The sequence below is a fragment of the Sebastes umbrosus genome, chromosome 11, assembly GCF_015220745.1.
Source record: "Sebastes umbrosus isolate fSebUmb1 chromosome 11, fSebUmb1.pri, whole genome shotgun sequence".
In the NCBI taxonomy this organism is placed as follows: Eukaryota; Metazoa; Chordata; class Actinopteri; order Perciformes; family Sebastidae; genus Sebastes; species Sebastes umbrosus.
Genome location: NC_051279.1, coordinates 24,210,026 through 24,237,905, shown reverse-complemented (window position 1 = coordinate 24,237,905; position 27,880 = coordinate 24,210,026). Strand labels below are relative to the sequence as shown.

Below are 27,880 nucleotides of genomic sequence, written 5' to 3'. Positions count from 1 at the left end.
TCCCCGTCCTGGATGCTTAATTTGCTATGGTAAAGGCTAGACCCGCCCTACTTTGTCTCTGATTGGCCAGTACTCGTTGCCTTTGTCGGTTGGGTTGGTTAGATCACATCAGGGTAAGCAAATCAGAAGAAGAGTTAGGGCAGGTCATGCCTTCGCCATAGTAGAAAAAGAAAATATCGCGTCCTGGACCTATCTCTGTGCTAGACGCACGAGAGTTGAAACAATTTCTGTATTACGGACTGTGGCGACATTCCCAGGAAAAATCCCAAGCGTTTTGGATCTCTGGGAAGTGAGATTCAAAAACACACCTGCTATTACCACTTATCACCATAGGTGCCGCCAAAGAGAAGGAAACAGAGATCTTTGAGATTGCACCTTTAAATCTCTTACTTAGAAGTCTGCATTTCAAGACTGAATATGCCAACACAAGCGTTTAAGGTTGTCCCATTGTACTGTAAAGAATCCTCCATATTATCCGTGATATGTCTAAGACGTTGCAGGTTAGTCCTCTGGGCCTTAAAGTCCTCATGTCCTTTTGAAGGAGTTTGACCCTCAAATGGGACACTGGTTAATTTTACTGACCTCACAGAAACTGGGTTTCTGGGTAATGAAGTCCTTCAAACTTTCAGAAGTTAAATCTATCCCGCAGCCACTTGAGGCTGGCAGAGTGCAAACATCCCAGGCGAGTCCCATCTACGTCAGACCAGGAGGTCAGCTGACGGTCAGCCGAAGGCGTTTCCGTTGCGGGCGGCATGGGCGCTGATTCGGTTCCTGCTTCGGACGGGTCGGTCCCGGCTGAAGATGGTGTCCTGGTCGCTGTCCAGCTCCGACTCTGACATCATCAGACTGGAGTTGTGCTCTGTGCTGCGGTGTTTGATACCTGCAGGGAGAGGTAAGAGGTTTGAGTCTTAACATCCTTTATCAATGCTGCTTTCACTTCCTGCACTCTATCAAAATAAAATGACAGACTACAGAGCAAACTAAAATAGTTCTGCCTCCACTTAGTCCACAATAGTCCAACTTACTGGTATTTATTGAAAGAACACTAGCTGTCTTGTTGTCTTGTGAATATAACCTGCAGTTTATCATCACGCTGAATCACCACAGGGGGGTTTTGTCCAATAAACACAAAAATAATCTAAACAAAAAGATGCAAATATAGAAAACAACCAAATACAGAAATACGCTGCAAGAAGCTCACGCAACAATGGAAACTGTTTCACAAAGTCGATCATTAATTGTTGGCCTAGGGTGTTCTGGTGCCAAGTACACTTGTGAACCACCCTATGCTCAAACATGGTGTTTGTTATGGCCAATACATGACTAGCACAGAAGTCCAACAACAAAGCACCACTTGGGTTCAGATCAGGCAGGCTCCAGGTTTCTCCATCATCGCCCACGTGAGCGTTGCAGTCCCCCAGCAGAACTATAGAGTCCCCTGTCGGCCACCCAGAGACTCCAAGAAGGTTGGTTTCTCTGAGCTGCTGTTTGGTGCATAAGCACAGACAACAGTCAGAGAACATACATTTTAATTTTCCATTGAAGAAAAGTTACAAAAATGTTTGTGTATGCTGTCAATTATAGTTCTTAGAAAAAGAAGAAAATCAGAATCAGCAGGTCAGACTTTTAAAAAATTGGAAATCGGCCAAGAAAATTGAATAGTGCATCTCTAGTTTTTAGCGTTTCCGTTGTGGTGTGGTGCTACTTGCTTGGCTCTCAGGGCCACCTTACTATCAGGACCAATGAGGCTCATTGAAGTGACTTACTGAATTTGGGTCTGAGCTCCACCCTCTCCTGTTCATCCATGTTGTCCAGGATGGTGTATCTGGTCTTCTTCCTCACTTTGGTCTGTCTCCTCCTGAACACAGATGACACAAACAGGCTGTTCAGATACACAGCGACACCGCAACGTCATCAGGATGACACGTTATAACAGGCCGTTCAGATACACAGCGACACGGCAATGTCATCAGGATGATACGTTATAACAGGATGTTCACATGCACTGCAACGTCATCAGAATGACACGTTATAACAAGCTATTCAGATACACAGCGACACTGCAACGTCATCAGGATGACACGTTATAACAGGCTGTTCACATGCACTGCAACGTCATCAGAATGACAAGTTATAACGGGCTGTTAAGATACACAGTGACACTGCAACGTCATCAAGATGACACGTTATAACAAGCTGTTCAGATACACAGCGACACTGCAACGTCATCAGGATGACACGTTATAACAAGCTGTTCAGATACACAGCGACACTGCAACGTCATCAGGATGACACGTTATAACAAGCTGTTCAGATACACAGCGACACTGCAACGTCATCAGGATGACACGTTATAACAGGATGTTCAGATACACAGCGACACCGCAACGTCATCAGGATGACAGGTTATAACAGGCCGTTCAGATACACAGCAACATCATCAGGATGACAGGTTATAACAGGCCGTTAAGATACACAGCGACACTGCAACGTCATCAGGATGACAGGTTATAACAGGATGTTCAGATACACAGAAACGTCATCGCGATGACATGTTATAACAGGCTGTTCAGATACACAGCGATACTGCAACGTCATCACGATGACACGTTATAACAGGCTGTTCAGATACACAGCGGCACAGCGACACCGCAACGTCATCAGGATGACAGGTTTTAGCAGGCCGTTCAGATACACAGCAACGTCATCAGGATGACATGTTATAACAGGCCGTTCAGATACACAGCGACACTGCAACGTCATCAGGATGACACCTTATAACAGGCTGTTCAGATACACAGCGACACCGCAACGTCATCAGGATGACACCTTATAACAGGCCGTTCAGATACACAGCGACACCGCAACGTCATCAGGATGATATGTTATAACAGGTCGTTCAGATACACAGCGACACCGCAACGTCATCAGGATGATATGTTATAACAGGTCGTTCAGATACACAGTAACACTGCAACGTCATCAGAATGACAGGTTATAACAGGCTGTTCACCTCTTGCAGCAGCAGATGAAGGTCCAGCTGATGGACAGGATGAGGACCATGAGGATGAAGCTGGTCAGGATGACGTACAGAACTCTCCACTCTGACAGGAAGAATCACATCAGCTGTGTTACATAAAACCTGCTGCAGCTAAAGAACGCTCAAGGAGTGTATGATAGGAATCCCTGTTAGGGAAACAACCAGTGGTGCCATCTAACTAATGCTAATAAGTACTGTACTTATTATTACTATTATTATTAAGTACAAATTCGAGGTACTTGTATTTTTCTTGAGTGTTTTCTTTTCATGACATTTAATACTTCTACTCCATGACATTTATCTGAGAGCTTTAGTTACTTTACAAATTAAGATTTTTGCATCCAAAACGTGAAATATACTGTACAAGTACATCTGAAACGATTAGTTCATTAGTCAATTAGTTGAGTGACCCAGAGCCAGGTGTCCAGGGAAGGAGAAGCAATGTGTCCTTTTACTGTAACAGAGTATTTTACAGTTTGGTATTAGTACTTTCACTGTAACTGAGTATTTTTTGAAATGTTGTATTAGCACTTTCACTGTAACAGAGTATTTTTTATAATGTTGTATTAGTACTTTTACTAGTATTTTACAGTGTGGTATTAGTACTTTTTAACAGTGTTGTATTAAATGTATTACTGTGTGTCATGTTACAGTTTGGGTCATTATTTATTATTAATAGTAGATTTTTGTAGTACTTCTACTTCTAACTGATTTATTAGTCCTGATAGTTTAAACTGATGCCAATAATTAATACTTCATATTTACCACAGTTGCTCTCTCCATCGCCGAGATATCGACGAATCAGGTTCTCCGTCCAGAAGGGGTCACATGTGCAGTCCTTAGTGATTGGATCACACTGACCGTGGCCCGAGCAGCGAAGCAGGCACACTGAAAGATAGGTCACACCATCTTCAGGACCAGGACCCGGTCTCTGCAGTGAACAGGACCCGGTCTCTGCAGTGAACAGGACCCGGTCTCTGCAGTGAACAAGACCCGGTCTCTGCAGTGAATGGGACCCGGTCTCTGCAGTGAACGGGACCCGGTCTCTGCAGTGAACGGGACCCGGTCTCTGCAGTGAACAAGACCTGGTCTCTGCAGTGAACAGGACCCGGTCTCTGCAGTGAACAGGTCTCCGGCAGTTTGAACTCACCGACGGTGTCGACTCTCAGGACTCTGAACAGCAGGTAGTCGCTCTTCTCTCTGAGCAGCTGGTTTCTCAGTAGACCCACCAGCCTGGAGCCAGGGATCGGCCCCGAGGGACCCCAGACCGAGAACCGCAACACCGTGCTACACACACACACACACACACACACACACACACACACGCACACACACACACACACACACACAGGCACACGCACACACACACACACACACATACACACACAGAGGAAGCATTAAGGACTTTAGATCTTTGATGTTAAAGCACTGAAGCGTTTCTTGATGGAGGAGTCTACTTGCTGTGTTTAACCCAGGTGTATTTCATTGTTTATTATCTTTTATATCATCACCTTCTTTCTCTTATTTTAAGGGCTTTGCAGTTTACTGTACATTTAATATCCAACTCACAAACTGTAATGTCAACTCTTCAGAAGAATCAGCTGGTCAGTCAGTCAGTTAACTGGTCAGTCAGTCAGTAAACCAGTCAGTCAGACCTGGTACCTGAGGTGTGAGTGTCCCTGCAGCGCTCGGACCTGGATGTCGCCATCGAGGACGTGGATCAGAGCGGCGAGCTGTCGGACCACCGTGTCCCTCTGAGCCACGCTGACCTGAGACACCGACACCAGCATTTCCAGCTCCACCTCCTCGCCTCCGCCGGGCTCTACGGAGACATAGCAGGGACACACTGTGATCCTCGTCAGCCATGTGATAATCAATAATCAATAACTAGAACCTACCGGCTCTACGGAGACACAGCAGGGACACACTGTGATCATCCTCGTCAGCCATGTGATGATCAATAATCATTAACCGGTAATCAATAATCAATAACTAGGACCTACCTGGTCGGACCTCCACGGTGGCCGTGGCTGTGCTGGAACGCCCTTGAGCGTCAGTCACCCTCAGCTGGAACAGGTAGGTTCCCTCCACCAGGTTTGCCAGGTAGAGGGAGGCCTGAGTCTCAGAGCCGTACAGCACATCCTGAAACAGCAACAGGGTTAGTGTTAATCTGATCTAATAATGCTAATTCACCCTAATCTGATCTAGTAATCCTAATTTACCCTAATCTGATCTAATAATTCTAATTTACCCTAATCTGATCTAATAGTCCTAATTTACCCATATCTGATTAATATCCTAATTTACCCTAATCTGAGCTAATAATTCTAATTTACCTTAATCTGATCTAATAATCCTAATTTACCCTAATCTGATCTAATAATCCTAATTTACCCTACTCTGATCTAATAATCCTAATTTACATTGATCTGATCAAGTAATCCTTATTTACCCTAATCTCATCTAATAATCCTAATTTACCCTAATCTGATCTAATAATCCTAATTTACCCTACTCTGATCTAATAATCCTGATTTACCCTAATCTGATCTAATAATCCTAATTTACATTGATCTGATCAAGTAATCCTTATTTACCCTAATCTCATCTAATAATCCTAATTTACCCTAATCTGATCTAATAATCCTAATTTACATTGATCTGATCAAGTAATCCTAATTTACCCTACACTGATCTAATAATCCTAGTTTGCCCTAATCTGATCAAATAATGCTAATTTACCCTAAACTGATATAATAATCCTAATTTACCCTAATCTGATCTAATAATCCTAATTTACATTAATCTGACCAAGTAATCCTAATTTACCCTAATCTCATCTAATAATCCTAATTTACCCCCAGGTTCTGTACTGTACTGACCCCAGCAGCAGGACTCTGGCTGTCTCGGACCCACATGTACTGGACTTGGTTCTGGTCTCCTTCAGTCATGGAGCCCCGGAGGACCACGGAGCTATTGGGCAGAGAGAGGGTGTGGCTGCCGCTGGCGTGAGCAACGGGAGGAAAAATTCTGGCTGCAGGACAAAAAATGACTGAATTAACACAGAAGTCTGTGACTGAAGCTCACTGCTGTAATAATACACATCATCTCCATCACAGATACAACTCATTCAAATCCATCACAAACTTTTGGAATAATCATGCTAACAGACAGACAGACAAACAAACCAACGCCAGTGAAAACATAATCTCCTTGGCCCAATGCCTTTGGCCTTGGCGGAGGTAATAATCAGTGAAATAAAGTCTGGCATACAGGGCGTTACATACATACATATGTACATAACCAACAGTTTTCCCAGCGTGACACAAATAATTCCAGTTTATGTTAACATTTACCAGAAATATATTTAAGAGTTATCGTCTCTTTTCAGTCCAAACAGTAACTCTTACTCTCCAGGGGACATGAAAATATGTACATATATGTTCCCCTGGAGAGTAAGAGCATATTGTTTGGTCCACTTCTATGGATACATCCATATATGTATTAACCCTTTAGTTTAAATATACAGAGATGTGATATAGAGTAAAGCCTCTCACCTTCCTGGACCCTGACGGTCAGTGAAGCTCTGTCTGTCGCCCCCTGCTGGTCACAAACCGTCAGTCTGAAGGTGTAGCGTCCCACCCGAAGGCCCGTCGCCGTGGCTACTGCCTGGTCTGCTCCTTCCATCTTTAACCCCGGGGGACCACTGGAGGAACATGACGCAGAAACCACCGCTGAGTCCGACAGAGACGGAGGAAAGTGATTCATCTTCAGAAACGTAGCAGACTGCTGGTGTCCTACCTGACGGCGTCCCAGTGGTAGCTGACAATGCCGCGGTCGTCGGTGCTTCTGCCGCCGTCCAGTGACAAGCTGCTCACCGGGAGGAGCAACTTCCTGTCAGGACCCACAATGGCCACCGGGCCACGGTTTGACCCTGTGACCTCTGACACTGAACAAAGAGAGAGTAAAGGCAGGTCTGGTATATTTAAAGTGACAACAGAGACACATCTGGTCAGACTTTTATTATTATCTACTAATCACACCCCACCACTGTCTCTCTCTCCTTCTATAGTTACTTTTTTATTGTAGTTTTATAGAAGTTGTATTATTAGATTGTCAGCAGCTATAACCCATCATGTATTTATGACCTCCGTTTATACGTTTCAGATGATAAACATCAACATGTATCCTGGTCAGTATGTCTAAATGTACCAGAGTCTGCAGAGGGCCTGGTCCCGGTAGGAGGGCTGGTGCTGGGAGCTGGGGTGGTGTTGGGGTCAGAGGTCACGGTTCTGTCTGGGGGGAGGGTGGAGGTCGGTGGAGCTGCTGACTGGAGCTCCTTCAGCAGGTCTGTGGAGCATCAAGAGTACACAAATAATAATAATGATAATTATTACTGAGATAAACTATAGAAACTATATTCTAAAATGGTGTGTTTGAATATTTCTGTATACTGGGGTCCCTAAACAGTCTTGAATTACATAAATTGGGTATCACTGTAAAGCTGAGACTCTTGTGGATCCAATGAGCCCAACTGTATTCATGTGTGATGAAGTTAGTCCCTATAGGAGCCATTTCATTCACCTGACTGCATAAAATGACCTGTGGTGACCTCTAGGATAATCACAGCCTCATGAAACTTTACAGACACAAACTAGAGACCTAGAGCATTCAGAGGATGGATGGCTTTCCTATCTAGATTGAATAAGGGGGTTTCTGAGCAGTTTACACAACAGAAGTGCTCGCCATCCAATCACAGAAAAATACAATTCTTGCAGAAATCTCCAAATGTCAAAAGTTTTTGATCCCATATCCCAGAATGGCTTTTTCTATGGTGTTCCTCGAGGTCTTGGTGTCTTAATGTGGTATTTTGGAGGGATTATTGATACTTTTTATCAATTCAATTTTCGAGTGGTAAACTTTTTTTAAATTGAGCACCAAATCTGTGTAACAAATGGTATCATACCAAAAATTGCTGCAACAACTTATGACACATAAAAGAGCATGCGGATGGCCATCATATACCTTCATCATAATGTTCTAAACCCTGATACACTTTCACTATTTATTTTAATTTATTTCTGATTAATGACTAGAAGAACTTGACACACAGGGCTGAGCTGCTTTTCAAATTAATCTTCAGGTTCTCAGCTTTCAGATGATGTACACCACTTCTATGTGACATCTACTGTTGACCTGCTATCTCCCCCTAAAGACCTCTGTACCCCCTAAAAGAGAGGGCGTGATGGTAAGGGGTTAACTCTGTGTGTGTGTGTGTGTGTGTGTGTGTGTAGTACCAGTTGTGTGTTCAGGGGAAGGTGAAGCATCAAGTTTAACGGTGGGCGGCGTCCTCTCTACAGGGTTACCAGGGGACACCATCAGGGGTCGGTCTGCAGCTGGAGGAAGGAAACGTTTTTAATAGTTAATGATTCACATCATAAAAACAGTCTGGACGGTGGTCGTGTAACATGATGACATCATACGTTACGGTCTACCTGGCTGTGTGGTCGCGCTGGTGGGCCAAAAGGGCGTGGCAGGGGTGGGAAGTGAAGTCCTTATATAGTCGTGTTGGGTGGAGACAGTTGTTGGTTTCAGTAGCAGTAACGGCGTCGGTGATGTTGAATCAGTCTGTAAACAGAGAGACATGCTAGACTAGCTGTTTCCCCCTGCTTCCAGTCTTTCTGCTAAGCTAGGCTAACAGTTTCCCCCTGCTTCCAGTCTTTATGCTAAGCTAGGCTAACAGTTTCCCCCTGCTTCCAGTCTTTATGCTAAGCTAGGCTAACAGTTTCCCCCTGCTTCCAGTCACTTGTTCAGGAAGATCACTTGTTAGGAGCTCTACATTAGTGTGAAGTGATGAAGTGATGAAGATGAATACATGAATCACTCACTGCAGCAGCAGCAGGGTCACTGGGTCTCTGGGTTTTGTCCTGGTCTCCCAGACTGGCGTTCCCCACAGAGGAGGTTCTGTTCTGGTCCACGCTGCTGTCTGGACCATCCTCTGCCTCTGATTGGTTGAACTTTTCTCTTCCCTGATTGGTCGTCATCTCCCCCCCCCTCTCCTCCTCTGGATACTCGCCATCCAGCACGCCGGGGTCGGAGAAGTCCTGCCGGGGCCCGTCGAAAAGGGCGAGGTCCTTCAGGGCCTCCAGGTCCCCGGGGGCCTCAGAGGAGCGTGAGAGGGCCCCCCAGCGGCCGCCGTACGGCGCTCCTCTCACCAACGACTGCAGCACCAGCGTCTGCGGGGACGCTCGCCGCAGGAAGGCAAGGAAGGAGTCGGCGCCGGGTCTCTCTCGGGGCTGGCAGTTCTCCCTCTGTTGGCAGCTCAGGACGTAGCAGCGGCCCTCGAACAGCCAGGCCAGGTCGTAGCCCGGCAGGTCGCAACACGCCGCCACGCACTGCGGCAGAGACGCCACGCCGGGTACCCGCAGAATCCCGCTGCTCTCCAACGCCGGGGACACCACGACCTCAGAGAAGGTCGCCCCCTGCCAGCACTGAGACGCCACTACAGCTGCAACACAACACAATACGCTGGTTCAGTTTAAACTTACACTAAACAGCTTGTACTTAATATTTAAATTTTAAAACTTAACTTAAACTTAAACTTAAACTTAAACTTAAACTTAAACAACTTAAACTTAAACAACTTAAACTTAAAACTTAAATTTAAAAACTGAACTTGAACTTAAACTTAACTTAAATTTAAAGTGGCAGTAGGCGGTATATTTTTTGGCATCATTGGGCAACAATTCCATGATAACCTTTCAGCATATTATAATTCAAGTGTTCTGAGAGAAAACTAGACTTCTGCACCTCCTCATGGCTCTGTTTTCAGGCTTTAAAAATCTAGCCCGTGACAGGAGACTTTGACCAATCACAGGTCATTTCAGAGAGAGAGCGTTCCTATTGGCTGTGCTCCGATCATGTGACCGGTACTTGGCATCCCTTCAACAGATTTCACAATGGCGGCGGCATCACAAACTTTCTCATTTTACAGCTAAACCGTGCACTACAAGATGATCCTGAAAACATTTAAATAGGCATTAACGTAACATAATATTGATTCATATTTGATCAGCGCTGCCTAGTTTGAACGTTTGGTCGGAGTTTGCGAGTGATTGACAGCCGGCTCTCATAGACGGCAGATGGACAGCAGACCTCAGATCAGCTCTTACTGCTTGTTTTCCTCCGGTATGTGAAATCTTGCAGATGCCGTTAGGAGCACCGGAGGACACAGAGGCACATGATTTTTTTTCAGGTTACCTGTTTCATGTGCTACTGTCACGGTATAGCAACCGTTTTATAAAAATAACTTTTTTTAATCATATTTCCTCCAATCTCGCCTACTTCAGCTTTAACTTAAACTCAACTTAAACTTAAAAAACTTAAACTTAAACTCAAATCAAAAACTCTAACTTAAATACTTAAACTTAAATACATAAATTTAAAAACTTAAACTCAACTTAAACTTGAAAAATTTAACTTAAAACATAACTTAACTACAACTTAAAATATTAAACTTAACTTAAACTTAAAACTTTGTTCTAATAAATCCATGATGACGTCATGTAAACCTGAGTAACCAGCAACGTTGAACTGAAAACACCTTCAGTCTATAAGAATATAACTAAAGCTGTCAGACTAATGTAGTGAAGTAAAAAGTACAATATTTCCCTCTGAGATGTAGTACAAGTAGAAAGTAGCAGAAAATGGATACAAATAGCGTTACATTGTATTTACGTATAGTACTTGAGTAAATGTACTTTATTTGTACTCCACAGGGTAATAAAACCTGCTGTGCAGCAGTATTCAGCTCTTTTCATTTTAGAACTGATATATTTTACACAGTTTTACTGTAAATGTCTATTTTATACGTGTGATTCCTGACTTTTACCTTACTGCGTTTATTGTGAACATTATTCACCAAAACATGTTGCCGAGCGGATCGATTTGCAAATGACGTGGCCTTCAGTAGAAGAACACATTTAATGGGACTGGGACTTTACTGAGAATACTGTGACTTTACTGGGAATACTGGGATGTTACTGGGAATACTGTGACTTTATTGGGAATACTGGGACATTACTGGGAATACTGGGACTATACTGGGACGTTACTGGGAATACTGGGACTTTACTGGGACGTTACTGGGAATACTGGGATTTTACTGGGAATACTGGGACGTTCAGACGCTGAAAAATCAACATGAACATAAACAACCTCTGACTGAAGCGTTTTACCTTCCAGGCTGTGAAGCAGCAGCAGAAACGTTTTCTTCCACATCATGGTCGACCTGAAACAGACACACCACAGCTTTACTGGGAACATTGGAAGACACCACAGCTTTACTGGGAACACTGGAAGACACCACAGCTTTACTGGCAACACTAGGAGACACCACAGCTTTACTGGGAACACTGGCAGACACCACAGCTTTACTGGGAACACTGGAAGACACCACAGCTTTACTGGGAACACTTACTGGGAGACACCAGACAGACACACTGGAAACAGGACTCTTACTGGGAAATACAAGACAGAAACAACACGTCAGAATTAAAAAACTAAAAGGTAAAAGTTGCTTTTCCTTCAGTATCTACCTAGACATTTAGCCTGTTCCTTGTAAACCAGTTTAATACCAAAAGTTGTGACATATATTTAGTTTCATCATATAAATAACCCGTTCTATAATAATGTATTATAAGTATGGATGGTAATGTGAGTCTACTGGTCTGCAGCTTGGTGCTGGCTCCTTTCAGCACCAAGCTGCTGGACAGCTCCACCTTTAGCCACGCCCACAGTTAGCCCCATGATGTATTATTACATCAACAACCCCATAATCACGTCATTTGTTTACACGAAAACACCGCATAACCGTCGTGTAAGTCTGACCAAATGCTGTGCAGGCTGCTCCCATTAAAATGTCTTCACTCCAGACTCCGTAGAAAATTGTATCAGTTAAAAGTTTCCCTGCTTATACATAAATATATATAATGAATAATAAATGTATTAAAACAGTTTCTGTATCTGTATACATCACTTTCAAATTCGGCATACATTCCTTACACCAAATAGCACTTCTTCCACTGAAACCTTCAACTTCTTGAGGAGGTCTGCAGCTGCTGCCGGCTGGACTTCTCCTCCCATAAACATTAGCGGTGTTAACTGGTTTTAAACGTGGGATTTTGTTGAAATCACGTCCAGCCAGCACAGTAAGACATGTACTAATATTCGGCTCCTAAAACAGTGGCAACTAGTGACGGGAAACCTGATTTTAAAGCAGTTCTGTCTTCTGCATCTTAACGTGGAAGAACACGTAAAATGACGTGATTTGTGAATGGAGTCTGGCGTAAGTGACGCAGGCTAATGACGTCCAGTAGGGTGAGGATGTAAGCTAACACCTGAACAAATGGACGTTAACGCACCTGGTTGCTACCAGTCCTCCTGGATCTCTCGGTCATCCCAGTCCTCCCAGTGGCTCCTTACAGCCGGTCCTCCTGGTTACATACAGGACTCTCCACTGGGACTGGCTGGGTTCAATTGGTTTCACGCTGGTGCTGAAATTGTGCCGAGAAAACCCGAGAACACCCGAGAAAACCCGAGCAGTGTCGAGCAGTGTCGAGTCAGCGAGATGGAGAGACACACCATATCCGGTCATTATTTTCAAAATAAGACGTAAAGCCTGTCACTTTTGGATTTTTTCCTACTAAAATGGTTTGGAGGTAAATTAGTATTTAGAATATTTATAATCCTCCTCAGGTGAAGAAACAAATGTATTAGTACATCATAAATACATAAACGTGGGTTGTAAATAAACTTGGGATGTTGTTCATATATTTAATTTGGGATGTAAATAAATCTGGGATAGTCTATATATTATATTATATTATCATTCTATGATATATGAGTTATTAGAGGAGAAGTGAGAAAGGGGTGGGGAAATATAAGTTTACTACTCCTTTTCGGACACTATTACTCTTGTTTTGTTTGTTATTATTTTGTATCTCTTCATTTATTTTTATGCTCGAAATAAAGTCTTTCATTCATTCATTTAATAGATAATATTAATAATATTTAAAGAATTTTAAAGGTCCTATATCATGCTCATTTTCAGGTTCATACTTGTATTTTGTGTTTCTACTAGAACATGTTTACATGCTGTAATGTTAAAAAAAAACTTTTATTTTACTCATACTGTCTGCTTGAATATACCTATATTTACCCTCTATCAGAAACGCTCCGTTTTAGTGCATTTCAACTGAATTGCAACGGAATAAACTGTGACACATTTAGAATGTTTACGTTTAAAACCGTGTAATGGTCTAAATATTGTATAATTGTGACATCACAAACAGACAGAAATCCTAACAGCTTGTTTCAAACGCACAATTTCTGAATACGGGCTGTGTGTATTTCTCCGTATATTGAGCGCTTCGATACTTTCATAGTATTTATATAGCACTTAAACCTGCTTTATAATATAAAAGACATGAAAATCTTACTTTTTACAATATGGGACCTTTAAACATTTCAACTACGGAAACATTTCATAATGAGACTGACACGATTTATGAAATTAATTTATAGCAGATCAGCGATGCCTGTGGACCATATTTTAAAATAAAAAAACAAATAAAAAGTGGCGATGCTATTCCAACTCTATACCATTATGATTAAGACAAACATGATATATGAAGAAAAATAATTAGTGGATAAATTCTATGATTCTTAAAACTATTAGAATAAATTCTGTTTTGTAAAAATGTGTCTAAAGTCAGTTAAAACATGCATGAGCACCCGGGGCATCTACACTGTAGATTTACATTCATTAGCATCAGTAGTCTATAAATCAGTATGTCAGTGCTTCCTGTACTCTTAATTTGAAGGCGTCTGATTTCCGGTTTAGATGCAGAAACGTCACGACGCTGAGGGTCAGTGCAGCCTGAGGATGAGGATGAAGGTTCATTAACTGGACTGTGCTAATTACAATAATTATAAATAAAATAATAAATATAATACATTTAATGTGTATTCTATTCGTTGTAAACAAAAAAAATAGACTTTTTGGGTTCATCCCTGTCTTTTATTTTTGTGTTTTCTTAAAAAAAGTGAAATCACAACCGGATATAAATTACAACAGCAAACACAAAGACCTATTTTAAATAGACTTGTCTCCTCTGAGCAACAAATAAAATAAACTGCAACACACCAAGGTCCAGTGAAATTCCCTTCTATTTAACGGTGAAAGAACTGCAGTCCGGTGCATTTAAACATACAGCGAGGCGTGTTTCTCTGAAACAGCCTTCACTCTCTAAAACTGGGCCGTCACATTTAAAAACAGTAGATTTACATTTTTTTTAACTTTCAGTCGATATTTTCACAGATAAAGATTCAGTGTTTTTTGCTTCGGGCCGCCCGGCTGCTGCAGCAGGAAACTATCCGGTTATAATCTTCTTTTAATTTAATCTCTGTACCACACTTCCTGTTTTCATTAAGGTTATTAAACGTGAAGTGATTCATCGATGTCAGGAGGATTTCTATGATCTGAGTCTGGTTCAGATGGCAGATTAAACACTGTTGAAGTGATGATGCACCAGTATGACCTGGAAGACACGTTCTACATCACTGAGCCCTGACGCCATCAGTCCCAGCAGACACCGGCGTCCCGTCCACGGTTTAAGTGAAGCGGCGTGACCTGTTGTGCATCATATATTCTAGGTGTCTGGCTCTGGTACAGATTATTAATTATTATTAATTATGTCTGGCTCAGGTACAGATTATTAATTATTATTAATTATTTATTAATTATGTGAGAACTGCTGGGTGAACAGAGACATGGAGGTTGGGAACATGGCTGAGACGAATCATTAAACAATAATCTGGTGAATTATTATTTTCAGGAGGTCAGAGTCGATGCTGAGAGCGTCCTGGTTGTTTCTTTCAGTGTCGGGGTCGATGTGTCCTTGACCTCCTGACCTTCTGACCTTCTGACCTCCTGACCTTCTGACCTGACCAACTTATGATATAACCAAAGCGGATGTTGTTTCGTTGAAGTTCAGGAAGAATTCCTGATTGGAGGGATGATGATGATGATGATAATGACAATGACAATGGCAGCGTCACCATGATCTCACAGGAACCAGTCCAAGACCTTGAATGTGTTAACTGTCAGACAGTCTTTGTCCTCTGGAAGACTTCAGGGAGTGTTGGAGGGTTTTTAAATCTGCTTCTTCGGTTCAGTCAGTAGAGATTCGACTCTTTTCACCTCTCAGTAAAGATCCAACTCTTTCAACCTCTCAGGAGCTTCACACAGAGATTCAGACGTTTCAGGGAGTTTAACATCTCAGCTTCATTTTTTGCTGGTTTCCTCGACTGTCTGTTTTATAAATGAACATTTGTCTCTGACTTATTTTCCCTTTTACAGCCACAGCGCCCTGATCAACACAGACTGATGGAGAGACGACCAGACGTCTGAAGGTTCCTTCTGGGTCGTGTTTCTTGGACGCTCTGCTGCTGCAGCTTATTCAAAGTAAAATCTGAACTGTCGTCGTGGTCACACTGGTAACGGTAAATCTGACATCATACTTGCATTAAAACTTTCCCAAGTCCTCCAGAAGATTCCTTCTGATCTGGTTTTAATCATTTGGATTTTAAAAAACAGGGAAAAACAAACTGTTGACAGCGACACAGCGGATCAGTCTGGACATGCACCAACCCCAGCTTCCTTCAGACGTTGCAGACCGATGCATAGACCGTGGCTCAGGATGCGCAGTCTGCAGAGTCCAGATCAGCTCCGTCTGTTGCAGCCGGATCAACTTTCAGGATCTTAGATGAAGACAAAGAGCTGCTGGATTGACATCGACGAGGCAAACGGAGCTACAGAGGGCAGGAAGGAGCGTGTCACTCCGCCATCCACCAGGAGGCAGCAGAGAGGTGAAGAGAACGAGCAGGGGAAGGCAGCGGGTTTAGTGGTTATCCCCGTCCCCCCTGACGTCCACCAGGAGGCAGCAGAGAGGTGAAGAGAACAGCAGAGGAAGGCAGCGGGGGTCCTGGGTTTACCGGTTCTCCTCGTCAACCCCTCACAGGGATCAGTGCTGCAGGACTCATCGAGGACGCCGTCAGCATTCGAGCGGCGGGTGGAAGCTGCGTCTGCAGTCGACGGCTTTGGGGCTGGGAGGCTGAGCTCGCTTCTTACGGAGCTCCTCTCGACCCAGAGTGCTGCTGAGCCGCGAGTACGCCGCCTTGTACTTCTTATCAAACGCAGCTGCAGGGAGAGAGAGAAAAGGGTTAATACACTGCGTTTGTGTCGATCACACTGACTTTAACACTCAGCTGCTCCTTCAGTGGGGATGAGGGTCAAATATGGGAACTTAGCTCCCGATGTCTCCGGGGAATTCTCGCCAAAATCAACCTCCTTTCCTAGGACGAATACCTGCGTTATCCTGAAACAATCCCAGAGTCCGGCACAGGTCCAGCAGTCCAGTCAGCGCCAGGCTTTCACAATAAAACCAATGCTAATGGCTGATTAGCCTCCATAATATTAATAATATTAAGATGCTAAAATTACCAGAAAAATACTTTTGTTCTCCGCCCGGGTTCCCGACCCGGTGCGGGACTCTAACCCCTTATGCTGTGTTCACACTAACACCCAAGCGACAAAACGACCAAGCGTCTCGAGCTACATTGTCGGCGAGATGCTGTTGAAATGTTGCTTAAGCGCTCGTTGACGTAGTTGTATCGTTAAATAGCACTGATTGATTAATTGATTCAGTGTTGATTCTGATCAATGAGAATATGTTGGAGGTGGAACAAGTGTGACAAACAGGGCGAGAGTGGTTGTTAACCAGCGACACATCTCACGGAGCAGGTTAGGAAATCGTCACTGAAACATTCTGATGTCTGCTTGTTGGCATGGCGTCCCGTTAGGAGACGGTGAGAGTCAGTCAGTCTTACCGACGTGGTCTTTGCCCATCGCTGCCAGAGTGAGGAAGAGGAACTCTCTGTACAAACTCCTGAAAAACACAAAACACACAAAAACACCACACTTAAGTAAAAGTACAAAAGTATTAATAAAGTAGTTTACTGTATTTGGACCTTGATTGATTATCGGTTATTTAACATATCTTTATTGGTAGTAGGCCCCTCCAATAAATCGCCATCTTAACGTGGAGGAGAGGTTTGTGTACCCCAGTCTAAAATACTCTGTTACAAGTAAAAGTCCTGCCGTTAAAGGACCAGTGTGTAACATTTAGTGGGATCTATTGGCAGAATTGGAATATAATATTCATAACTATGTTTTCATTCGTGTATAATCACCTGAAACTAAGTTGTGTTTTCGTGAGCTTAGAATGAGCCGTTTATATCTACATAGCGGGTCCTCTCTTCATAGAGTCCACAGCATCTACAGAATCTACTGTATATGATGAGGCACCAGAGAGATTTGGGCTTTTAGCGGACTGGCAACCAAAACTCGTGGAGCAACATTGTCGCCACGCCAAGCAACACACCTCCACCTGACGCCTACCTCTGCGTTCGGGCGGCGCCCGGCTGTTTGGCCAGCGTGTCCAGGAAGAGGGTGACGGCTTTGTGCACCTCGTTCATGCCGACCCAGCGCAGCACCTCCTCCAGGAAGGCCAGCGTGAACGGGTGGTTGTGTTTCCGCCAGCTGTAGCTCCTCATCGGGATGCCACCTGGTGGAGGAAGGGGGACGGAGTTAAAGAGTTGTTGTTGCTGCGATTCAGAGAGTGTACGTACGCTGAGTCTTTGTCTCACCGTGGATCCTCCAGAGGATGTAGAGGGGAGGCCACTGTTCGGTGTCGGGGGTCAGGGTGTCCCAGAGGAGCCTCACCCGCACGGCCGAGTTCTCCGACTGGGAAACACACAACTCACTTTATTTTACTGGTGTTAGGATTTCTGCTTTGGCTATTTGGTGGCGTCCAGGTTTATCTAAAACAAACACTAGTCTGCTAAAATATCATTATCAAATATCATTTAATGAGTTTTGATGATTGATTTTACATTTGAATTCAGTGAATTCATGTTTAGTTGTTTGTTTGTATTTGTAAAAATACTACTGTCTACTACCACAATAAGACTACTAAAATACTACTGTCCACTACCACAGTAAGACTATATGTTGATGCTACCTGTGTGAGCTGGCTGACCAGCGGCGAGGCTCTGACCAGCTGCAGCAGGTTATTGGGGAGACCGAGGCGCTGGAAGTACCAGACCAGGTTCCAGAAGATGATGGAGTGGTTGTCCAGGAACTGAGGCTGGGCCAGGACCGCCTCGCCCTCGTTCTCCAGCAGACTCTCCAGCTCCTTCCTCAGGACCAGAGGGCTCAGGTAGGCCACCGTCACCTGGGGGGCGCCGCCCAACGATGAGCCCTGAGAGGGGGGATCAGAGGCCGTCAGCGGGACGAAGACAGGAAGTGGCGGACGAGAGGACAGACAGAGACATTTAAAGTGTGTCGCGTTACCGTGGTGGTTCTGCTGTTTTCTGAGTAGCTGCTGGTCTCGGAGCTGGAGTCTTCACTCAGACCGTTACACTGGTGTCGCAGGCCGGCGTCCTGACCACTGGGGGGCCTCACGGCGCTCTCCACCTCGTCCTCCATGTTCCAGTTGGTGCGCTCCACGCTGAGACAAGACCACAAAGTGACGTTAGCAGAGACTGGATCTGGAGGAGCTACAGATTGGGCTTCGTTCGTCGTCGTCATTACAAAATCATTATGTGAAGAAAACTGAGTGGGGGGGGACTAAAGGTCAGGGTGCCTGAAAATATCTTTAATTCCCTCTGAGATGTAGTGGAGTAGAAGAATCAAGCTGCATAAAATAGTAACTTTAGTTACTTTCCACCAGTGGGAGTCACCCCTTATAGTACTATATAGAGTATACATATACATTATATATAAAAGATATATGTATACTGCTTTAATGCAGCGCAGCGTATCCGTAAGATTTGATATAGAGGGTGTTGTGACAGATGTGGTTCCCCGGTGAAGTGGTTACCTGCCGACAGGTCCGAGGTCACAGATCTCAGCGTTCAGGAAGGGGACGAAGGACGCGCCACAGAACGGGCAGGACGAGTTCAGGTTGGAGTCGTCCGACGTCCAGCCGGCCATGATCTCCTCGTCGTAAACCAACGAGTTACAGCTGCGACACAGAGAGCAGCTGGACATCAGCACCTGGACACAGACAGGGGGCAAGGATTCAGACCCGTTACTGCAGTAAAAGTACTCCTACTACACTGGGAAAACAACACACTACTAGTAGTAGTAGGCTGTCGTAAAAATATATTACTCACCCCAGCTTTACGTGAAAGTATGTAGTATTATCATCTAAATGTAGTTTAAGTAGTATCCAGTTAAAGTATAAAATGTGTTTTCCTGTTATATATCTGATGTTTCTAGATCAATATTACTGCTGCATTACAAACATTCAACATCAACACATCTGGACACACCTGGTTTTACCTGGACAGGAAGGAACTACAGCTGTCAGATAAATGTAGTGAATGAAAAGGATAAAGTAAAGGGAGATAACAGTAACGACATATGTATCTATCTGAGGACCAGTTTACCTCGAGCCCTGTCCCGTCTTGGTTGGCGTCCCAGGACCGGCGCAGAGGATAGGCTGGACTGGGCGTGTCCGTCAAGTCGAGGTCACTTCCTACAGACAACGAACTCTGAGAGAAGACGACATTTAGATTATAGGATTTAGATGATTATACAGCTGAATATTAATAACTGTCTACATATCTTCAGCAACAGGACTTTACAGTTAAATCTAAATCTAAATCTAAATCAATTCTAAATCAAACTGTGACACCAAGAACTGAAATGAAATTCCAGCTCTAACAAAAATGTTTAACCTTTAACACAGAGATCAATATATATCTATATCTATATCTATATCTATATCTAGATATATCTATATAGATATATATATCTACCGGCTGAAACTAAATGAGAGTAAAGCGATCATACCTCTGAGGTAGCGCTGACCAGCCTCTCCTTGGCTTTCAGCAGAGTTTCAGCCACTTGAGCTTTCCTGGACTGCCTCTGTTCAGACACTCTTCGTCCTATTGCTCCTCCTCCTCCTCCTCCGGGTCGCCGGTCGTCCACACTGGCGGCTCGGCGAACAGACACTCGATGTCTCGTCGGCGTGAGAAGCTGCTGGAGTTTCCCTGCCAGACCTCCTCGGCTCGGAGACGAGACGTTGTTGTAGTTCTCGTCTACTGCTTTATTTCTGCCGGTTGAGTCTCGCGTCCCGACAGGTCTGCAGGTCAAAAGTCACCAGATGGACCGGATGAGGTAAACAGAATGGAAGCATGTTACACAGTTATGATGTCACTTTTCCTGCTTGGAAATTAAAACACCTGTTTTAACTAAGGCTGTCAAAATTAACGCCATAATAACACGTTAACGCAAATTTGTTTTAACGACACTAATTTCTTTAACGCATAACACAACTTGGAACTTGAAATGTCAGAATAATGTCCAAAAATAGTCTGAAAAATGTTCGAAAGAAATATGTAAAAAAAAGGTCTAAAAAATATCTGAGGGAAAGTCAGAAGAAAAATCAGATCCTGGTATCATCTGAAACTAGAAAACCTAATGAATCCATTGGTACCAATCATGTCATACTAGCTTGTCATGAAGGAGGTTAAATAATGCTCCAAACTTACACTAAATGTTGGCGAGGTTCTATGGGTTCCCACGAGTCTCCCCTTTACAGTCATGCCCACTACATAGTCATAGTCAAGTCAGCACACTGACACACTGACAGCTGTTGTTGCCTGTTGAGCTGCAGTTTGCCATGTTATGATTTGAGCACATTTGTTGTGCTAAATGCAGTACCTGTGAGGGTTTTGGACAATATTTGTCATTGTTTTGTGTTGTTAATTGATTTACATTAAAAATATACACATAAGTTTGCATAAAGCAGCATATTTGTCCACTCCCATGTCGATAAGAGTATTAAATACTTGACAATCTCCCTTTAAGGTACATTTTGAATAGATAAAAAATGTGAGATTATTTTTTGATAAAATACGGGTTGCCCTTGTAGCTCACCTGGTAGAGCAGGCGCCCCATGTACCGAGGCTGAGTCCTTACTGCAGCGGCCCGGGGTTCCAATCCAACCCCGAGCCCATTTGCTGCATGTCATTCCCTTTCTCTCCCCCTTTCAATACTGTCTGTTACTATCTAATAAAAGGCATTATGAAGCTAAAAAAAAATTATATTTAATTTTTGATTAAATAATTTAATGGATTGACAGCCCTGGTTTCAACGATTTCTATTCTGTTGACTTTCCTCCATCAGTGGAGGTCAAGGACAGACATCATGTTTAAATAAACTGTTTAGAGCTTCATCAAAGAGAGAAATCATTGATCCGAGGCTGAAATATGAGGTGAGTTCAGATCCATTAATAAAATATTCTAATACAATAAACCGACCTGCCGTCTCTCTCTGCCGGCTGGCAGCTGCAGTCCGGCTCCGAGTCGGCCGACTCGGCACACTCTCTGTAGAAGGTGGAGAGGCAGACCTGACTCCGCCGAACCAGAACGCCACCGGAGGGCAGTGGCGGCGGCTGCGGCGTACAGGTGTCTCTGGGTCCCATCGGAGGCTTACGGGAGACGTTGGTCCCTGCGTTACGGAGGACGGCCTTCTTACAGAACTTCACCTCTGAGGGACGGACAGGAGACAGAGGAGTTATAAATATATATTTATTTAATATTTCATTAATTTAATTATAAATACTGCTGATGATGATGAGTGAAGATGAGGAAGAGGAGGACGTGATGAACAGAAGGGAGCGGGTTAGAAGATGTCAAGAGAGAATCAGATGATGATGATGAGTGAAGGTGAGGAAGAGGAAGACGTGATGAACAGAAGAGAGTGTGTCAGACAGTAATAGAAGATGTCAGAGAGGATCAGATGATGAGTGAAGAGGAGGACGTGATGATGTCACATGATGATGAGTCTCTTACTGTCAGTTGGCATCTTCATGCTGTTCAGACTGCTACTCTTCATCAGCGAGCCCGTCAGAGACTCGTGACTGGAGCTTTCAGACAGACCGCTCCAACTGGACTGACGAATCAGAGTGGAGAGGGGGCGGGGCCTCTGATCAGAGTCCATCATCGTTTCTATTGAAGAGAAAACAAACTAGTTATGATGTCATCATTTATTTGGTCATCTTCATCTTAAAGTTTTATATTATATTCAACCAATTAATTCAAATTCAAGATCAACACGTCTGGAGATTCACATGCAGTGGAGTATAAAGTACAATATTTACTCTGAGATGTAGTGGAGTAGACGTAGAAATACTGCAGTAAAGTACAAGTACAGAAGTGAATATTTTCTGACCTCCTCGTGACCCCATTGATCCGCACTTCTGCCACCGTTTGATTGGCTGCCTGAACTGAGCCACAGCCAATAGGACGTTCCTCAGCTTGGCCCAGCGGAGACGTCCTCCCTGACTGGTGGACGGCCACTTGCTCTCCAGCACGGCCTGAAGACAGAGGACGCCTGATGACATCACTGATCACATCACTGATTACATCACTGATCACATCCATCTGGGTCCACTCATCTGAGTATTCACAGTGTATTTATATTACTGTCTGTATATATGTGTGTGTGTGTGTGTGTGTGTGTAGACCTTGTTGTAGTATCCGTAAGTGATGGTGTTGGGTGTGATTCCAGCCTTCTTCATCTCCAGAAGGACTCGAACGGCGAGGACCGGCTGACCGTACTGACCACACAGCTGCATCAGGATCCGGTAACACACCTGGAACACACACACAACATGAGACACTCATAAAGTTCCATCCACCAGCTGGTTCTGGTTCTGGTTCTGTCTGAGTACAACAAACACAACAACAGACACTAAACTCAACACATTCAAAATGCAGCCAAGACAATGTAAAAGACATATTGATGAATAAATGGACTGAAAAACAACGTGATGAACAAGGTTCTGGCAGCAGAACCTCCTGAAACCTGAAACATCCGTTATCAGACTAGAATAGAAACAGTAAGAAACACCCCGGACCAGGTCTTAAAGTTCAGGTTCCTGCAGTACTAGAAAAGCAGTCCAAATCGTCTAAAGAAGCAGTGACCTTTGACCCGGTCAGCGTCTCACCTCGTCCGGCAGCACCACCTTGCGGTTCTCCATGTGTTTGAGGACGTCGTAGGCCGTGTGCAGCGCGCGCACCTTGGCGGTCTCCGCCCGAACGAAGGTGGGCAGGTAGATGAACCAGAGGCCGTAGCAGTGACCCAGCAGGCACTTGGACCACATGTCCGGCACCGCAGAGTACTTCTGGGCTCGCTTCTGGGCCAACTTGATCTCCTGGGAGGTAAAAGACACGTCACATCAGATATACTCAAGAGTTAACGTCATAGGTGCTTTTTTTGAGACCTTCCATGACCTTCTGGGTTTCCTCTATCAGCCTGTTACTGATTTTAATGTGAAGAACCCGGGCCCGTTTTTATTCTTTGATTCCTTGGAGCTGAATTTTGGAGAAAGTTCAACAAAAACGCTCCGAAATATGTTGTTATCCCGTCTGGAATAAATCATCATAACACGAGACATCGCTCCTGTGAAACTGACATCATATACTAATATTATATTCTATTTTCACAATCTTTTAAACCAACTTCCGTCCAGATCATAACTACCAAATATTCGTTCATATATACTGATATGGTGATTTATGGTTAAAGTTATTAATTTAATTATTAATCAGAGTCCAAATTGATAGTTTAGTATACTTTATGAGACTTATTTATGAGACTGTATTAATTGTTTATCATTTTCTCTTTGTTCCAAAGAGTGGTGCATCGAGGATGATTTAACATACATTAAATCATATTATTCAATATAATTAATAATTCTTTTGATAATTATGAACTACTTTTGATAGCCATTTTAATGTTTTTTGAGCTTGTGTACCAATATAATTTGGTGGCCCGTTATTATTAATATATATTGATAATTTATTAATATAAATTGTCTTGATATTAATTATCTTTAATATTTCTTAATAACTAGACTAGCTCCTATCTGCGTCCCCAACATTAAACTGGTCTTTATCTTCCAGAGATCTAATAATAATTTCACATTCACACAGTCTGTGGATTCTGAATGTTGGATGAACAGTGAAATATTAATAATGATTCATTAAAATGAGATGATCCACCAAAAGCCTTTTAACAGGGAAACTGGGTCACCATACAGACGGTGACACCAAATACTGGTTCCCTTTATTAGTAGTAATATACGTTACATACACCATTAACATTATTTTACTTGTATATTTATTGAAGTTGATGAATCATTATTATATTTATAATTAATACATCTGCATGTATCTTTTCCTTTCTTTTTAATCTAATTTCTCATGCATGAATGGAAATGTTTATATACAACAAATCTTTATTTAAGAATAGAAAATATTAAATACTGCGACTTCAACCTACAGATTCTTTGCTTCAGTACATTCTACTTTTCTAACACCAAAACTTACTGATTCATTTACTAGATTAAATTATGAGTTGCAGATCAAACTATTTGTTTATTATCTTATACAAATAAATATATATTTATATATATATATATATATATATATTAGGGGTGTCAAAGTTAACGCGTTTTAACGTAACTAATTTAATTTTGAACAGATAAAAAATGCGAGATTAATTTGCAATTAATTGCGATTAACTATGGACAATCATGCGATTTATTGTGATTAAATATTATAATTGATTGGCAGCCCTAATATAAATATATATATACACATTTTAAAAGCTGTGTGTTGGTGTACCTGTTTGGTGCGGCGGGGTGCGGGGCTGCTGGGGGCGCTGCCCTTAGCAGGGACTCGGAGCTGGTCCTGGGGCCGGTCAAAGAGCTCCAGCTTCAGGACCGGGAACGTTTCATAACTGGACATATGGAGGGAAAATCATATCAGTATATTCAATGTTAAATACAGACCCTCATTTAATATGCTGTACCTGTAGAGGGCGGGACTTATAATTTAATATCTTGTACTTGTAGAGGGCGGGACTTCTAATTTAATATCCTGTACCTGTAGAGGGCGGGACTTCTAATTTAATATCCGGTACCTGTAGAGGGCGGGACTTATAATTCATATCCTGTACCTAATCCTAACCCTAACCTGTAGAGGGCGGGACACTCTGACCCGTCAGGTCCCTGTGGTTCCTCAGGAGGCATGATGAAGACTGTGTGTTCTCCACTGTGAGTCTCATCCAGATCGATCAGCCTCACTTCCTCCGGCTTTTCAACGTCCACCTGGTGACAAAAAAGAACAATAAAGGCACTGACTAGAATATTCATTTATTTATTATCGGTTCTTGGCTTAGGCTTTATTGAATGAACAGACTAAACATTTCAGAACCAGCCACCATAAAGAGCCAGCACCTCTACAGAGCCAGCCCTATACAGAGCCAGCCCTACACAGAGCCAGTCCTACACAGAGACAGCCTTATACACAGCCAGCCCTACACAGAGCCAGCACTTATACAGAGCCAGCCTTATAAACACGACTGACTGACCGACCGACATGTGCATAACATAATGTAGTACTTTACCCATTCAATATTTATTCCAGCAGTCTTTGCACTTGTATATGGACATTATATATTGTTGTTCATTGTTTGCTTTTTATCAGTGTGATAATAGTGAATGACAGTCATAGTTCTGACCTTTTGGACGCACTCATCAAAGAACTCGAGGCAGGCATGTCGGTCGCTGACGAAGGAACACTCCTCAATGAACTGAGTAAACATCTGAGTCCTCGTCAGCTGAATGTAGATCTTCTGCTGCGTTCGATCCCGAGACTTCAGGAAACCTGCAGGAGGGGATTCATCCATCACAGTCAGACACAGCCCTGGTAATTCATCTTCCACTGGGAGTAAACCTGATACATAATACTACTAATCCTCCTGTTCCTCCTACTGTAAAGTGTTTGTTCTCAGCGTTTTTACTTGATAACTGATGAAATCAAGTTATTATCAACATTATAATCAAGGGCTGGTTGTTTTGGTTGAATCCAATACCTCAATATCAGATACCAAAGTCTTTAAATCCTTAACTCATTTTGTTTTGTTGTCTTTAAAGGTTCTCTCTTTGATATCATTAAACATCATCAACCCACCCTGCAGGTTGAAGAGGGAGCTGCAGTCGGTGGTGGTGTCCGACGGTGCCTGGGTGATGGGCAGCAGGAAGGTTCGGTATCCTCGCAGCAGGCAGCTCATGAAGCGAAGGAATGCCTCCTGGATCTCCAGCTCCAGCTGCTTCTGACTCCTGTAGATCTGATCGTAGTCGGTCAACAGGAACTCCAACGTCGCCTCCTCCTGGCCAGGAGTGCAAACTGCAGCGATGAGGAGGAAAGAGTGTTTATAGGATTTTAATTATCTAATGAAATTAAAAAAACATTCTCCGCTAAGAGGAAACAAGTCTATTTCAGGATACTTTCTGATCCGGTTCCTGTTCACACTGAACCAGAGGCATAAACAGGAAGTTCTAGTGACATGGACAAGTTCACTATCAGCATAGCGGTACATTTTACAAATCAAGAGCAAACTATAATATTGGACAAAAACGATTGAACAAGTTGAACACATGGTCCAGTCCATGATGATGCAAGATGGTCAAGATGGTCATCCTGCATCATCACGACCCACGAAGGGAAGTCAAATTCTGTGACTGACTTTAACGTTTCTGATGTTTATATTTATGAAGAAATAACTGATTATAAGCATTATTAGTATTATTGTGAATAATGACTAACAGGTAAAGACACTATTATTACTGTGAGATCACTGTCACACACTTTTTAATGGACTTAATGAACTGACAAAGCTCACAGAGTTGAATACAAGCACAGCTTTTGACCTATAAATCATCTATTAATCCTTCTATTCATGGCCTTAAATGTTGATCAATAAGATCTCTTTCTGAACATATTTCACCATCAGTAGATTTATTAGAAGTTTAGCTTTTGTAATCATGCTAAAATCACGTATCTGCTATCATAAAATCCGGTGCTTGGTTGGTTTGCTGTCATACCACAAATGAAGCTCGGTTCGGTTGTTTGGTCCTCACCAGGGTTTGATTGACCATGCTTACTAACTGGGTTCATTTCAACCCAACCAAACAGTTTAGGTGAGACCCAATAATTTATGCGTATTTATTACATAGCGTTGTTGAATACTCAATTCTGATTGGTTAATCAAAGTGGTCTACTATTTCTTTGTAGCAGACCGTTGCTATGTATAACAGACCGTCGCTAGCTACGTATAACAGACCGTTGCTATGTATAACAGACCGTCGCTACGTATAACAGACCGTTGCTATGTATAACAGACCGTTGTTATGTATAACAGACTGTTGCTACGTATAACAGACCGTTGCTATGTATAACAGACCGTTGTTATGTATAACAGACTGTTGCTACATATAACAGACCGTTGCTATGTATAACAGACCGTTGCTATGTATAACAGACCGTTGCTATGTATAACAGACTGTTGTTATGTATAGCAGACCGTTGATATGGGCGCAGTTCTGATGCCGTTTTTGTGTCAAATTATTGTTTTTTTTCAGTAAGTACCCGTGTAATAAGCGGGATAATGTACAGCTAGCGGGTCATTGTTGTGAAAGAAACCCAGACAGGGCGATGCGGATCCCTTACTAATAATATATCAGAAAAACAAAGAAGGAAATAAGTAAGAATAAACTGTTGAGTCATGTTTTCTTTGGCTGTGCTCTCTGAAGCTCTTGTGGCGTTACTATAATTAGAAAATGTTTGGCCGTCTGG

The 27,880-nt window shown here is 43.0% G+C and overlaps 2 protein-coding genes across 7 annotated transcripts in view; both read right to left on the bottom strand.

Annotated features, from left to right (window-relative positions):
- Positions 1–360: 360 nt before the first annotated feature.
- kiaa0319 (KIAA0319 ortholog) lies at positions 361–12,669 on the bottom strand. 4 transcript variants are annotated; one of them, XM_037783944.1, is made up of 17 exons: positions 12,463–12,669; positions 11,520–11,559; positions 11,278–11,330; positions 8,929–9,548; positions 8,536–8,668; positions 8,338–8,436; positions 7,253–7,390; positions 6,842–6,983; positions 6,598–6,746; positions 5,923–6,074; positions 5,044–5,182; positions 4,703–4,862; positions 4,191–4,327; positions 3,806–3,928; positions 3,014–3,104; positions 1,767–1,858; positions 361–880 (listed from the first exon to the last, which is right to left on the bottom strand). In XM_037783944.1, exons 3-17 carry the CDS (start codon positions 11,321–11,323, stop codon positions 723–725), a joined length of 2,379 nt encoding a protein of 792 aa, XP_037639872.1. In that variant the 5' UTR covers positions 11,324–11,330; positions 11,520–11,559; positions 12,463–12,669; the 3' UTR covers positions 361–722. The 4 variants fall into 4 exon arrangements, with proteins under 4 accessions (XP_037639872.1, XP_037639869.1, XP_037639870.1 ...); XM_037783941.1 differs by having other exon boundaries at positions 6,842–6,989; positions 12,463–12,668; XM_037783942.1 differs by lacking the exon at positions 12,463–12,669 and adding an exon at positions 12,104–12,391 and having other exon boundaries at positions 6,842–6,989.
- Positions 12,670–14,098: 1,429 nt separating this feature from the next.
- The window catches only part of LOC119496547 (DENN domain-containing protein 4B-like), a 34,105-nt gene continuing 20,323 nt past the window's right edge, over positions 14,099–27,880 (bottom strand). For all 3 annotated transcript variants that reach the window (XM_037783931.1, XM_037783933.1, XM_037783932.1), the window contains exons 12-29: positions 26,216–26,431; positions 25,764–25,909; positions 25,217–25,350; positions 24,866–24,980; positions 23,185–23,391; positions 22,702–22,830; positions 22,407–22,551; positions 22,028–22,183; positions 21,494–21,722; positions 20,022–20,313; positions 19,616–19,720; positions 19,045–19,220; positions 18,516–18,672; positions 18,184–18,423; positions 17,810–17,906; positions 17,562–17,727; positions 16,991–17,049; positions 14,099–16,301 (exon numbers count right to left, since the gene is read on the bottom strand). In XM_037783931.1, coding sequence (XP_037639859.1) covers positions 16,156–16,301; positions 16,991–17,049; positions 17,562–17,727; positions 17,810–17,906; positions 18,184–18,423; positions 18,516–18,672; positions 19,045–19,220; positions 19,616–19,720; positions 20,022–20,313; positions 21,494–21,722; positions 22,028–22,183; positions 22,407–22,551; positions 22,702–22,830; positions 23,185–23,391; positions 24,866–24,980; positions 25,217–25,350; positions 25,764–25,909; positions 26,216–26,431 — 2,915 coding nt within the window. In that variant the 3' untranslated portion in view covers positions 14,099–16,155. The remainder of the gene's footprint in view (positions 16,302–16,990; positions 17,050–17,561; positions 17,728–17,809; positions 17,907–18,183; positions 18,424–18,515; positions 18,673–19,044; positions 19,221–19,615; positions 19,721–20,021; positions 20,314–21,493; positions 21,723–22,027; positions 22,184–22,406; positions 22,552–22,701; positions 22,831–23,184; positions 23,392–24,865; positions 24,981–25,216; positions 25,351–25,763; positions 25,910–26,215; positions 26,432–27,880) is intronic.

Bases quoted from the DNA above. Each gene is read 5' to 3' on its own strand.
- kiaa0319 (XM_037783943.1), bottom strand. From the start codon at position 11,323: ATGATGTGGAAGAAAACGTTTCTGCTGCTGCTTCACAGCCTGGAAG. The intron at 1,859-3,013 runs GTGAACAGCCTG...ATCTGTGTTCAG, and splicing joins TTCATCTGCTGCTGCAAGAG to GAGGAGACAGACCAAAGTGA. The intron at 881-1,766 runs GTAAGTCACTTC...CTCTCCCTGCAG, and splicing joins GGAGCTCAGACCCAAATTCA to GTATCAAACACCGCAGCACA.